The following is a 14,729-nucleotide window of genomic DNA, read 5'->3' as shown; positions in this document are numbered from 1 at the left end:
GAGCAAACTCTGTATTTGAAACTGGACATATTACTACCATGATATCAATCTGTATAAGTTAAACTGAATTTTAAAAACTGATGATGATTCATATTCACCAACACAATCCTTTATTTTCATATCTTCTTCCAGCAATGCAACACTGCTTCTCTATAACTAAAAACCAAGATGGTAAATGTGGCTTGTCTTGGCTTTATATTGTTCTTTCCTTCAACAGAAACATCCAACTGAAGGAAATTACTTTACTATAGAGTATAGTTTTACAGTCTAATCTTTTTAAAATTGGAATGAGAGGATCTCGAGGCTTTTATTATGGAGAAAGATTTGTGTTTCTTCTCTTCTCCCTTAACATTTTGGTATTAAGGTTTCTGACCTAGTCTTCTTGCGTATTTAATTCTTTTATTAGACTCCTCGTGTGGGTTTTAAGTGTTTATTATTAATTCTATATACTCATACACTTTTTTTGCATAATAGGCACTATAATTTGTAATGGATCACTTCATTTAGTTCACAGGATGGTGGAAAAGGAAACTATTTTTGTTCTTTTTAGTTTTGAAAAATATCTAAAGTGTCTAATCCCAGCTTTCTATTTTCTGTCTCCTTTCTTACATGTAGACTCATTCATATCTTCCTTTAGGTACGTATCAATCTGTTTCAGCAAGAGGAACATTTTTAGCATTGCCTAACAAATTCCTAATGGTAATTTTTTTAAGTTTTTAGCTGTATGAAAATATTCTTTTAGCAATGATACTTCATTTATGTTGTTGTGTAAACTCTTTTGAGTACAGCTACCTTGAGGGACTGCAAGCAGCCTTAACAAAAAACAAATTAATCCTCCAAGGCTGGTGACTCTGTGCACCTGTAACCCCATCACAGCACTCATCTCGCAGGTGCATCCGCTTTGTATAATCATTGACCTCCACTCAGAATGCTGATAATGTTGGTTTTATCACACAGGCCTCCTCTGATGCTGCTTCTGCCTCTCCAGAGATGCACTATACACCTCTGCCTTCCGGATCCAGAGACCTCACCAATCACAGAGGTATGAACTAAACTTTTATTGGTATGAACTGCTGCAAGGTGATAAGCTTTACTGTAAGGACTTCTCTGTATTAGTTACTGCTGCATTTCACTTTACAGAGAACACCATGCCTTTCAAACACTAGATGAGAAAACCATACCTGTCAAGACTACAGATTTTAACTCATATTAAATAGGATTTAAAGGTAGTCCACTGGGAAAGAAAATAAATCTATGGATAATAACATTCAGTGATTTGTGTGTGTGTGTGAGAGAAAAACGTGAAGAGATTAGAGTGCTTAAACATTGCTAAGTAGATGATTACATGCAGCACTGGTAATTTTGAGAGAATTTGTAAACTTTCTAGTATTTGTAAAGTGAGAGCTTTTTGGCAGTTTAACAATTTAGGTCTATAATTTTGAAATGTTCACACATTTTCATTGCAATAAAAAGGGATTCTTCTCTGTTTTTCAACATTAAAGGCAGATCAGTGTTCAATTTCCTTTTTCATCAATCCTTGGATCTTAAAAACACCTTAGGCAAATTCTCAAATTCCTTCTGCATACCTATGGAACAAAAAATTCAGGGAACGGGTGGAAAATTGAAGTCAGGAAGAGCGCATTCCAAGTTTTTTCACCTCTGTTAAAAAAAAAAAAAAAAAGGAGAAATTTGTAAAGCTTGGAGCACTTTTTTAGCTTTTAGCCTAAAACAGAGCAATGATCCTCTTATTTATTTCCTATGTTATACATTCTTTCTACATTGATAATGTAAATAGTTTGTGTAGAAGCAGGTTTTGTATAGGATCCCAGAGTCAAAGTCAGCCTTACATTTATGAATTGATGGTAGCTTATTTTAGTGTGTGTTCAAATTCTACGGCACTACAGAAGATGGGGGCAGCTTTAGTAGATTTTCATATTGCTTGAAACTTTCTGAGAGCATCAGGCAGGCAATGCACCTGAGCAAGGGTCTGTGATTCAGGTGGGAAGGATGAGGAAAGCAACAGATTAGATTTTAAGTCATTGCAGCCTATATAACTGTCATTGTACCAGAGCTGAAGATGAATATGAAGCTACATTGTGGCTTTGGCGTAAATTGATATGGCATCCTGGAAATCAGATGTCCTGGAAGTGCTGTAGTGCGTTGTGTTTGGACACTGACCTCATGTAAAAACTGATACTTTCTAAGGAGAAAGGACCAACCAAAATCTTAGATTTGAGCACACAGCTGGACTTCGGAGATTAAAATAAAAACAGAAACCCCCCCAGAAAACAGAAAACCTGCAACCCATTGCCCTCCTGCTCTCCCCCCCCGCATTAGTGCCTTTGAATTTCAGATAACCATGTTGTCTTAAAGGTTGGATTTCTAGTGTTGGATTAAGTAGCTATACTCTACTAAGACAATAAATAGAATGACAGAATGTTGTACATCCCTGAAGTCTATAAAAATACATAAAAAGTACCATTAAATGCCACGTATTCTCAGATCTTTTTATTTAGATGATGGTGAATTGGAAGTGTGGCTTCATGGCTGATTTTGTTATCTGACTTGGCAAAAGAAATGCCAGTAGCATTAAGTATGAAAAGTTGTGTGCCTGCGTTATTGATTGACTTCTCTTGCAGTAAAGCAATTGTGTGGCTCTAGCAGGCATTGCAGACATGTCCATGTGGGTGTTCATTCAGAACTGGAGCTTGCCAGGTTCTAAGCACCACTGGCATCACTAAGATTTGAGAATACCTGCTCTCTTGCAATGAAAGGGGAAAATTATATTCCCCAAATTACGAACTTTTTACCTATAGCTATCCACGTAATTATTACTTGTCTTTACTCTTCTCAGAGATCTTATGCTCTGTATGCTAAATATCCTGAGAATTTCCTTGTGCTTAAACTCAGTTATAAATAAAGTGAATGGAGAAGAGAGTGTCATCCAAAGAAAGGGTAAAATTAGCCCTAAAAAGACATTGTTAGCATGATCTGATAAGCTTAAGTAAGTATATATAAATATATATATATATATATATTCACAAGGAAATAATTAAGGAAACTTTTGAGAATTCCAGGTGTTGGAACAACTAATTCAACAACCTCCTGGCAGGGTCCATTAACTCAATCAACTTCTTTTATACAAAGAAAAATCTCTAACTTCACAAGCCCATAAAAGATTAATTGGAGTCAATAGAAAAACCTCCAAGGAAAGAATGAAATACTTAAACAGGTTCTGAATATCTTCAAGTTTTTTCTTCATTGAGTGCTTTCAGTGTTGTAAAATAGGATTGAGTCAGCTGTTGATACGTAAACATTGGCAGTTTTCAATGCATACTGGAAAGAAGAATGCTGTAAGTTTGTGAGTGTTCTTATTTGTCCCTGGAGAAACTTGTTTATCAGAATCCTAAAGTCTGGCAAATGGTTTGGTACAACTGTAAATTGATTTTGGGGTTGGGAGGGGGAAGACAAGCAAGTTGGATGTATTTGATTCCCATTTTGGGAAAGTTGTTTTCCCTTGTATTACTTTGTTGCTTAGACCCACTTCTCTAAGTTGAACTTTCACTCAGTCCCACTGTTCATATTTTTCAGCAAAAAATATATTGGTCTTCTATTTAGGTTTTGGGTATCTGACAACAATATGACTTGATTCTTTACGTGATCTAATTGCAGTCCCATTAGGCAAGCCTTCAAAAGTGGTAACTTTATAGCCGGCTGTATTTTTGTTTTTATTCCAAAACAATGATCTCAAACTCCTAAGGGTTTTTTCTTGATCTTTGTTAAACTAGCATTTTGTATTTCATTTTACATGGATTTAGACTCCATTGTATGAAACAGAACTATTTGTGGAGTTCTCTTACCTACTTAAAATGAGTCAGTTTGAAGACACAGCCTCCTGTCATACAAAGCACTTAATTTATTTCTAAATTCCATTGCTTGTATTGTGCTAATTTTCAGTTTTTCTGATAAAATAAAATAAATGGGCCACCCCTTTCTGTCTGCTTGCCCAGATCTACCTTTAAGGAAAAAAAAAAATCAAACAGAACAGTTACTTATTGTTGTTTTTTAAATAGAAATGGCCATGCTCCCAATACACAAAAGTAATGAAGTGTAGTGCCTTTTAGCAGAAACTTGGTCCAAAGATTTTGGGGTTTATGTAATTTTTTTAGTATGTATGTCCCAGGTACATTTCTGTTCCTTATTGATAATTTATTAACTAGGTACATATCTCAAAATAGAGCTTTCAATTCTTAACGTAGTTAGCATTGATGAAAAAGAAATTTAAAAATCATAATAATGTATTTTTAAAGATAATTTTTTTAAGTGTGGAGAAAGGCTTCATGCCACTCAAGTTGTATATTTGTTTTTCATAATGATGTCTTTGGTAAGGAAGTGCCTTTGTTCCGTGTAAGCATTCAAAGGCAAATTGCCTTCTAAAAGAACAGTAGTTTCCAGTTGCTGGGGAAAAAAGTAGTTTATCATTCTATCTTTTCAGAAGCAATATCACTAAATCATGACTATCACGAAAATCTGTTTTTCCCATATAAAAACATGTGCTGGATGCCTTTTGTATAAACAGTTACTTTATAACATTGTTACCTGATTTACTTGAAAACATATTAATTTGCCAAAGTGATTTGGTTTCCAGTAACATTTTACAAATGACTCCTCCTTTTCTTGTGCTCTTATTTCTGGGAACAACCAGTGGTAAGTCTGCCCCATAGCTTACTGGTAAAAGGAAGAAGAAGCAGTTTCTATTAAATACTAAGCCTGTATTTATGTAAGTAGTTTTTAGAGCCTTAGCTTGGATTTAGGCCAAGGTTTAATAGTTCCAATCTATTCTGACTGGTAAGAACTTTCTGAACAAATCCACTGTCCTGTTTTGGTGTCTATACAGTTAATTACCCAAGTGTTCTGCTGTATGCAGGCATTGCATTGTCTCATTTTATGTTTGAATGATGAGAGCCCAAATGAGTATTTATTCTGCTAATATGTTTGAAGCAACTGACAGATATGTTTTCTTATTTTCTAATCTGATTTGAAAAGTCATAAACTGAATTCAGTGTCAGTGTCCAGAAAACCAGGGACAGAATATTTTAAAGCTTCCTATTAATCCTCTGACAGTGATTTTTATAGGGCCTTTTTGAACAAAGGAAAAGAGAGGTTCCTCCTGCTCTCAGTTTCTCTTTTTGTCTACATTTCTAAGCAAGTAAAAGTATGTAGGCATATAATCAGATAGAGAGACACCTGAATTTGATATGTTTCTTCTTTTCTGTGATCATTTTACTGTGCTATTGTACTCAGAGAGTGTTTGGCATAGTAAATTTTTGCTAATGCCTGGAATATCTATACAGAATTCATTCTGATTGATTGTTAGGGTGTACCACGCAGAAAAACAGCCAGTAGCTTTGTAGGAGTTGAGATACAAACTAGATCAAGACAGAAGTGGACTTTAGAATGCAAAAAAAAGTGTTTAGCCATCCAGTTGTGCTTGAATTCACAATCCAATAGATGTCAAAGGACACCTACTGCTTTCAACAGTTGATGTTGAAGGAAAAAGGTAGAATTTTTGGGAGACAGAGAGAGTAGTGTAATTGCTGTGACATGTGAAAGTCCCAAGCTATCCTCTGAGGATTTACCTGTTGTGCCTCAATTTGCTCAGCTTGCTCACACTTTAAAAATAAATATTCTTAGGTTCATCTGGAACTAAAATGTATATTAATCATTCCAGAATTTGGTTTAGACTTTTAGGGTAGTAGTTTAAACTATTTGAAGTAAAATTATAAAATTAACACACACCTCTTGATAATAAATGTTAATACCCAAAGTTCTTATTTTTGAAGGCTTTCAACTTCATACACATGCACTGTGAAAAACATGCTGCCTTTAAATCACAGACATAAAAAGAAAAGGAAATTGATTTACATAAAAACTTACTTCCAGAAAGATAAGTATCCTGTTTATATTATCATTGCGGTCTTCTCTGTTGTTGTTATTGACACAGTTGTTAGATACTCATTGCGTTTTCAAGCCAGAGGCTTATTTAGAGTTTGAAATTGATTGCTGGGAAAGTCACAAAGCAATTTATATGGCAGCTTATCATAATTAGTTAGTTTTCTTAGTGTAAACTGCACTTTATGCTTATCAATTGATTTTTCTGTGTATCTGCATAAAGCAGCTCATTTTATTCTGTACAAAAAGAGAATAATAATAATAATAAACCAACCCCGTGAGTAGTACTTTATCATTCAGTTAACAAAAGGTGTCTATAATGTATATAAGAAGTATTTGCTTTAATTTGCTTAATAACTAAGAATAGGATGAAAAAGAGAACTGCAAGCAGATGCAGTATATGAAAGCTCTGTATCGGGCAGAGATGCTGTGAATAGTGAGATATGTTCTTTGTTGTTTTACACAAGGTGTCCTTTGAAAATATCATCTTTGCTAAGCTGCAAGATGTTATGTGTCATAGACTGTGGACCTCTTAGGCCAGGATCTTCTCACCATGAGATGAATAACCTTAAAGCAAACAAACAAAAAAAGTTCTCAGTAGCATGGAACAGACAAGATCATATTTTCCAGGGACAGGAATGCTCAAAAATAAGCTGTGACATTTCCTATTAATGCCAGGAAATGTGTCCCAACATTGAGTTGTGCTGTGGTCATGACTTAGCCTCTTCTTTTGGAACTGTGGGAGAATGCTAAAATATTGTCTGTTCTGGGAAAAAAAAACCAAAGAAAACATCAACATGCCCCCCCCAAAAACCAACAAACAACAAAACAAAACTGAAAACAGACCAAACAAAAAAACAAACAAAAAAACCACTCTCCAAAAGAACCATTTGGCTTTTCTCATGAAATGAGAAATTGAGTTTTATTTCCTTGTTTTTTAGTTTGGGAAATGGACATTAATGGAAGGTCAAGAGACATAGGAGAAGCATGGAAAGCAAAGTGATGGTTGAGTATTGATGTGAGAGAATGCTTGGTTAAGAAAGATTTTGTTTTCCTGTATCAGTAAGTTCCCTTTACTTAAAGTGGTGTGAAGGAAAAAAAAATCCATTAGAGGTGAATTAGGGTTTTGTAGTCTGGAGGTGTGAGAAGGTAATGTCAGAAGTTTCAAGAATTCTGATTCAAGATGTTTCTGGTGCATCTGAGAGAAAGGCAGACCAGGTCTTTCTTATTCCCATGCTGAGTGGCTCTTGCTTATGCCCACAGACTCACCAAACCTTACACTGGGAGATGAGATGAACGGTACTGACCCATAGCTGTTGCTTCAGTGCTCCAGCTAATGGCATAGCTCTGACTGTGATTTTTCTCTTCCAAGCTGCACTCTAGTTTACTGCTTCCTTAGTATTTCTGATTGGTTTGCTTTTTGGGAAGAAGAATAGGTAGAAGGAATGTAGAAGGAGTGTAGGTGGGAAGAAATGCTAGAAGGCACACTTCCTTAGAGAGGCGTACTCCAGTGAAATGCTTCTATCTGATAACAGAAGCCCTATAACAGAATCTGATAACAAAATATTGATATTTGCCCCAAGTCTGCAAATGTGTTAGAAATCTCTCCTGATTGTGTGGATTGCTACACAATCAAAAGTGTTGCCTTTAACAGGAATTGAGATGTCCAGTACACACTTTCAGGCATGTGGTGGGATTGTTGTGGTGTCCTGGGCAGGGCCAGTAGTTGGACTCGATGATTCTGATGTGTCCCTTCCAACTCAGCATGTTCTATGATTCTGTGTAATCCATCCAGCTCTCAACTGTGAAGTGGTTTATTGCCGAGCAGTAATGAAAGAACAAGTTAAGGAGAGTCTCATGTAGTACCTCTCCTGAGCCCTAATTTATTTGTTTACTGGAATAGAACCACCACCAATAACTGTACTCTTTTGTGAACTAATTTACCTCACTTGCTCAGTAGAGATAAACTCTGCCAGCATCTGCATGTTTCTCTCCAAAGCACAAAGACTTACCCAAATGTGGAATAAATTGTAGTTGAATTTGAGTGTGACCTTGACTAATGTGGTTCAAGAAATAAATTTTCTGGGTCATTGGATTCATATTCTTGTCACATACAGGGTCAACAATTTCTTGCCTGTGTATACAAGGAATGTTGGATTTGAATAAGGATACTGTAGATTACTAAAACTCCAGCATAAAAATGTATTATCTTTTTGTATATTTACAGTGATGAGAACAACTAGTCATGTGAAACTATGCTGGGGTGAATGAGGTGGGGATGATATATAAAGTGACTTGCAGTTTTGTGTAAAGTCTTTCTTGGTGGCCAGAAAGTTGATTCAGTTTTAAATGACAACATATTTTCATTTGTGAGCCTTCTCTGTGTTCTGTGGTTTGAAAGCAAACCCAAGGGGTGTGATCAAGCTGACCAGAAGTAGGTTCTAGGAGGATCACTTCCTGGTGTGCTATGTCTCTGTGGGAATAAAATACTCGTATTTCTGTGCAAGAAGATTTTAAAAGAAAAAGAGAGAGTAATTACCTGCTTAATCAAATTTAGATTAAAATATTATTAAACATCTAAGATGTTGGGCACAAAATTCCCATTGTGCATCTAATGGGAATTAGGTGTCTAAGACTCAGGCAGCCTTTCCAAATTACTAGCATTTTTTTCAAATATTATAGGGATTTTCATTTTTCTACAGTGCACATTCTCCAGTCTGACTGTTGAAGACCTGACTGTTTTCCACTCTCAGGTCTTTCATTGTAGCTTTCCACGTTTGCCAAAGCTAACCTAGCAGCCTAGGCCCAAGTCACCCATAGAAGTGTCAAATCAGAGGGAATATGATTAATGAGGAAAAAACTGTAACTTCATATTTTTGGGCAGACTAGAGTGTGTCTGATATTTCTCAACATAGCTCATTTTGTCGTGCTGGCAATAAGAAACTGTAAGAATGCTTAAGCTCCAAAACAGCATGACTGTAAAGTGGCAGAAAAACATAGAACACTTTGGCTTCTATAAGTGGAAACTTGGGATCCAAAACCATAAACCTGTCTCAAATCTTCTTTAGATATGCAGGAGAACTAATGATGAAATGTGTCTACAACTGGCAATCAAAAAAATTCTAGTAAATTTGCCACTTGGCCTTATAATCTTTTACATTAAAGAAGTCCAGTCATGAACCACACACAGTATTACAGCTCTTTCAGAGAAACTGGGTTCAACACGGACCAGTACTGTGCAAATACAGTGTCCTCAGAGATCCCCGTGTTTAGTTAGCACTCCAGTCTAACCTCTTTTTGCAGGAGTCCTCCAATTTTATCATTCAGGCATTTTTATGGCCTCATTGGAACAAATAAACAAACATCTGGAATCATGTGGTATATTTAATTAAAAAATTTTTGGTTGGCCAGAAATAGTAAAATCATGAAAAATTGCCTGTCTCCAAGCTTAGAAAGGCCAAATGATGAAGCTGTTGGCTACAGACAGTTTTACAATGTATTGAAATTCATAGATATGCACACCTGCTGCAAGTCCCCCCCTTTATTTTGATTCATAACCATTAATGAGTGTTTAGTGCACAGATTGTAGCCCTTGTTTAAATGGGAATTTACTGTTTTTAATAACATATAGACACGTGTTGCTATATTCCATACAGCCTTTACTGTTCTGTAATACATAGACAGGATAAAGCTTTATATTGTTGGTTAAAGAAACAAAAAGGAAAAAATTCTTTGCAGTGCATGTTCTGTTTGAATATTCTTTTATATGAGCATGTTTTAATTCCAGAGGCAGTAAATATCTGCCCCATGCTAAGGTGCTGTGTAGCAAATGTTGGAAATGTGAAAGATGGTGTTTTCTCATTAAAATTAGAAGCTGTAATGAAAATGCATATTTTCATTGTTACATTTAATGTGTTTTTTGAGGAAAATTTCAAGAGATTCTTACTTTTGCAGACAAAACTGCTTGCTGTCATCTGAGATGTTACTGTATGGTCACAAAATATTCTACAGACCAGGATTATTATTTATGAAAACTAGTTTGTCTAATGGCCTGCTACCATTTCAGATGCACAAATGCCTTTGAACATATGGGACATAGAATCTTATTTTTGAGTTTGTACATCTCAGTTTCTAGATAGCTGAGCCCTCTATAGAGAAAAAAGAAAATGGCATACACACAGAAAGTAGTACTGCATCCAAATATTGTCCACTATTCATCATATTTCTCATGATTAAAATAATTAGGCCATTCCATTTTGGGCTGCATTTCTCTGAGGATTTAGACTATTTAGCAGGATAGGATGCTTACGTGACTTCGGGCACTGTCCTATAGTCGATGTTACTGAACTGAATGAAGAGGACATGGATGTCAGCAGAACAAGTGCTAATTCCCACATCGTCAACCATGAAGAATCCTGCTTTAAAATTGAGGGGGAGGTGGCAGGGGAAGGGGTAAAATTTTCTTCACAGTCAGAAGGGCAGCCATCTGCATAATAGCAGTGAAACTATTTTATCCCCTTGTGTGTTGCTTCTTTATAGTGTGCACATCTTGCTGTAACATCTACATTTCTTTCAAGCTATGAGCAGCCAAAAAGATTCAATGTATTTTGCATTTCATTGTTCAGTGTGTGCTGTACTAGAAGTGAGTGAAGGTTCTTTTCTTTAATTTTGACTCCAGGAAAGAAAGGGGTAACTTTGTAGGATTTCATTGCATGATCTTAGGCAAGAAGGGAAAGCTGTCAACATTTTATTGGATATGAATATCTGTATTCATGGTCTAATGATATGTTTGCTGATCAAAGTTCCTTTCAGAGCTCTGAAAGCAAATGATAAGTAGGTTGACAACTTCCCTTTTTTTCCTGTTTTGTGATACTTTTGTGGTCTGTTAGTAACCTTATTGTTAGAAAAGTAAATGATAGGAAGCACCATGACATCCTTCATTAGCTTTGTATGCCCTTAAGCAGAGAGATCACACCTGGGGAGAAGAAAGGGAGGAGACAGAGAGGTAAACAATAAGTATAAACAAGTGCAATTGTTTTGTGTCCCTTACCAAACACAGGATGGCTGATCCCTTTTTTGTTGATCTTCATTGTGCCTTTTACATTTTGAGATATTTTGAAAGTTGTTTCTATTTACACAGAATGAATTTCTTTTAGTGTGTGATTGACAACACTGATATGTTTTGTAAGACCCTTTTAAGAAAGCTTGTCTTTGACTCTAAAGTGCCTAGTAAACCCAGGCAACCACCTGAAAGACCCCCCACCTGTGGCTGCATAAAACTGAAATACAGAATGGAAAATAACCTATTGAGTATGCACTTTCCCACCCACTGAGAGCAAAATGCAATCCAGTGCAATTTTAGTACTTGCGTGCCACTGGGGAAAATAGAGTCCTAAAATCACATAGTGAAGCACTGGAAAAATTCAGTGACTTTGTGCTAAGTGTTATGTTATAAAAGCTAAGGAACCGTAAGCTTTGCTTCTCAAGTGAGACAGATTTGTATTGCAGGTCTGTTAGAATGCCTACCAATTGTAATGATGATATTTAGCACACTAGGCTGAAAAAATATAAGGCTAGTGAATATGAATTCTTTCACTGGAATGCTATACAGAGGGGTTGCAAGCAACCTTGTGATGTCTACTTAAAGACCAAAGACTGCAATCTCTGAATTTGTTTTCTTTTACTTTTGCTCATTGTCAGGCCACATACAGAGATATAGAAAGAGCACTTGGCCCAGGTTAGCTCTTTCAAAACCATTTGTAGTAGTATACATGGCTTCTCACAAATAATAGAGAAATAAATTAGTGTTCATGTCTTGCCTCAGTGGAGTTAAAATATGTGTGTACCAAAATTACAAGGCTGCCATGCCAAAATGCTGGATTTCCCCACACTAATTTAGCTTCCTCTGTACTGCAGTAGAGGCAACTGTCGTAGCTTTAGCACTGTATTTAATCAGATGTGCTTAGAAAAATGGTATCTATCCTCTCTCTACCTTTTCCTCATAGGAGTGAGGCTAGTATTTTTGCTGAACTGTGAGTGGGAACAGTCTTAATAGAAAATTTTGTTTCTGTGAATAAAAGGAGTGGGTTCAACAGGAATAATTCCCAAGGGAAGAGCTGGAATCAACTAAAAGGTTGGCAAAAAACAACCCCACCAAATCAACCAAATGCACCCTACCACTCCTCCCAAATCCACCTAATTAATTAACTTGGCAGATTGTTTCCTTCTTAAAGGCAGTGAATGATGGATTTCATGAGGGGAGAAAAGAGAGTAACTTTAAAATAAATAGATTAAATATAAGCTATTAGATCATTCAGAAGCAATTTGGTGCATCAAATGCCAACTATTACTGATGTAAAGTAAATGATATGTCAAGAAAAAATACCAGGTGAAATTACAGTAAGGTAAAAAGGAAATATGTAGACATCCACTCAGCTGATAATTGAGGATGTAAAGTTTGCCTCTGCCTTGTAATCTGATGCTAGATAACAATGGCAGCAGAAATGTGGGGGTAGCTAAAAGAGTCCCTTTCCTGTTAATCATTGCAGTGCTTTCTTTTCACTATTGTTCCACTCTGTCAATATAAAAAGTAATTCTTTTACCAAGGTGAGTTTAATAATAAAGTGAAAGAGAAGCTGTCAGCTAAATTATTTTTTTTGTGTAGAAAAATCTGTTTGTTATAAAGGATTATAATGGCTTTATTCAGAAGAGAATGAGATGAATTAGAACATCATGAGAACATTATGAGAAGAATTAGAACACCAGGAGATGCTACAAAGCAGAGGATGTTTGAAATATTGTTAATACCTGTAAATTCTCTTATCCTGCCAACTCATACATGCTTTTTTTTTTTTTTTTTTTCTCCTCTCGGCATGTTTAGGAGAGATAGCCCCTCAGATGAAATTTCTGGATGAAATGAACTGGTTAAAACTTATTGCAAGATTTGTAGATGGCATTCATTTAGGAGACAGGGGAACTATAATTCAGGAATTCAGGCAGAAGTTGTTCCCACAAGAAGCTAAAAAATGGATAGCAGTTTAGTAAATAAAGAAAGAAAAAACTGCAAAGAGCAGGTGTGCTTTGCAGAGTACAAAGAAAATTTGAAAGAGTTCTAGTAGTGACTTGGCCACTGAGAATAGATGCCAACTTGCTGAGGCTGGTATGGTAGCGGGGAATATGCTGAGTGGGAGATCAGTGTAAGAAAAGGAATTTTTCTTTCACAAGTGCTTGTAACCTTAAATCATCCATCCTGCATGGAGACAATATTTCCCTGACAGATTAATCTTTAGGATCTAAAATCATACTTTGTAAATGTACCACCTAAAGGAGCTACTGTGTTTTACTAGGGAGTCACGTCTTACTCTGTTGTTGTGGTTTTCACTACCACAGGCAGGAAAGGTCAAACATTAATGCTGCTGCTGTGAAGTTCTGGAGGTTGTTCAGGATTTGTATGTGAAAGCCCAAATGTAGAACCATTCTGCGGTTTCTAAGTTAGCTAAAAAGTTGTACGTTATTTCAATCTCACTTAGAGATTTTGGGAAGGCAAATGGCATCCGATTCTTAAAATAGGTCTTGCCAGTAAGAAGCCCAGCTTTAAAAATCTATGTAACTATTTTAGCTTATGTAATATGGGTTATCTAAAATTCAAACAGAATTATTCTGGTAACACTGAATCTTAACGGGACCTGCTTCAGAAAGCACTTTTAAATAAATGAAGTTTTTTATCTGTGAAGTTCAAACTAACTTTACCTTTCATGGGAAGTATTTTATAAGTATGGTGATGGAGCAAAGAGTGAAATGAAAAGCAAAAACCAAAATATGGATGGTTGAGCTAACATTTATACTCTTTTAAGTAAAAGAACTAGCACATTTATTTCCTGAAGTTTTTACTTTTCTTATTGATTTTTCTTCAGAGGTTTGGAAGATTTTTCTAAACTTTCAAATGAAACTATATAATACCAGTTTGTAAGTATTTTGAACTGCCCTAATTTATGTATTTTCAGATAAATCTAATTTTTTTCCCCAATTCTATTATATTATTTCCTAATAAAAAAGACATCTGACTTTTATTTCTTGTCCATTCCCAGATTTCATGAGCTTAATAGAAAAGATTTTTCAATCAGTCTAGGGAATGGTTTCTCTGATCTGTAGGTTAGACATACTGTGTTGGAAGCAAATATGTTAGTACAAGAGGGGAATCTCTAGGTAATTTCTCCCCCTGGCTGTAGTTAAACCTGCACAGATTATGGGGAGGAAATCCATGCACATGCTAGACATGTCTATGCTTTAAAACAACTACCTGCAGGTGTTTTAGCCATGCACATGTGGCTGGATATATGATGAGGCTTTTCAGATTTTCAGCCAAGTCTTCACTTGTAGGGTAATGAAATGTTGAGGGCGAGGGGAAACAAGATACATATACATGTAGAGGTTATGATGTCATATGTGATGAGTTATTGCTGTGTTGATACTTCTCATAAATTCATTCCGAATCAATTGCTGAGCAGTATTTGTGTACAATATATTTAAAATCTTTGAGAGGTTGTGTGTATGCATACATGTAATATACTCTCTGTATTAGCCAGCCATTGTCTGGTGAGCTGAGGGAAGCCCCTTCAGTCCTATAGAGCCTCCCTGCCTGCTCACTAAGCTACAGCTATATTCCTTGTTACTAAGCTCAGGCATCTTGGAAGCAAATTTAAGTCAGTGTAAAAGCATGTAAAATTCCCTCTCCTATAGGCAAAACATGTAAACTGGGCAGAGATTTTTTTGAGCAC

The 14,729-nt window shown here is 36.0% G+C and overlaps 1 protein-coding gene across 7 annotated transcripts in view; it reads left to right on the top strand.

Moving 5' to 3' along the window:
- LRMDA (leucine rich melanocyte differentiation associated) overlaps positions 1-14,729 on the top strand; it is a 667,757-nt gene that overhangs the window by 563,038 nt on the left and 89,990 nt on the right. For all 7 annotated transcript variants that reach the window (XM_064662649.1, XM_064662650.1, XM_064662651.1 and 4 more), the window contains one exon: positions 958-1,042. In XM_064662649.1, coding sequence (XP_064518719.1) covers positions 958-1,042 — 85 coding nt within the window. The remainder of the gene's footprint in view (positions 1-957; positions 1,043-14,729) is intronic.

This window comes from Pseudopipra pipra, chromosome 8, assembly GCF_036250125.1.
Source record: "Pseudopipra pipra isolate bDixPip1 chromosome 8, bDixPip1.hap1, whole genome shotgun sequence".
NCBI classification, from domain to species: domain Eukaryota; kingdom Metazoa; phylum Chordata; class Aves; order Passeriformes; family Pipridae; genus Pseudopipra; species Pseudopipra pipra.
This window is presented reverse-complemented; position numbering and strand designations above follow the sequence as displayed.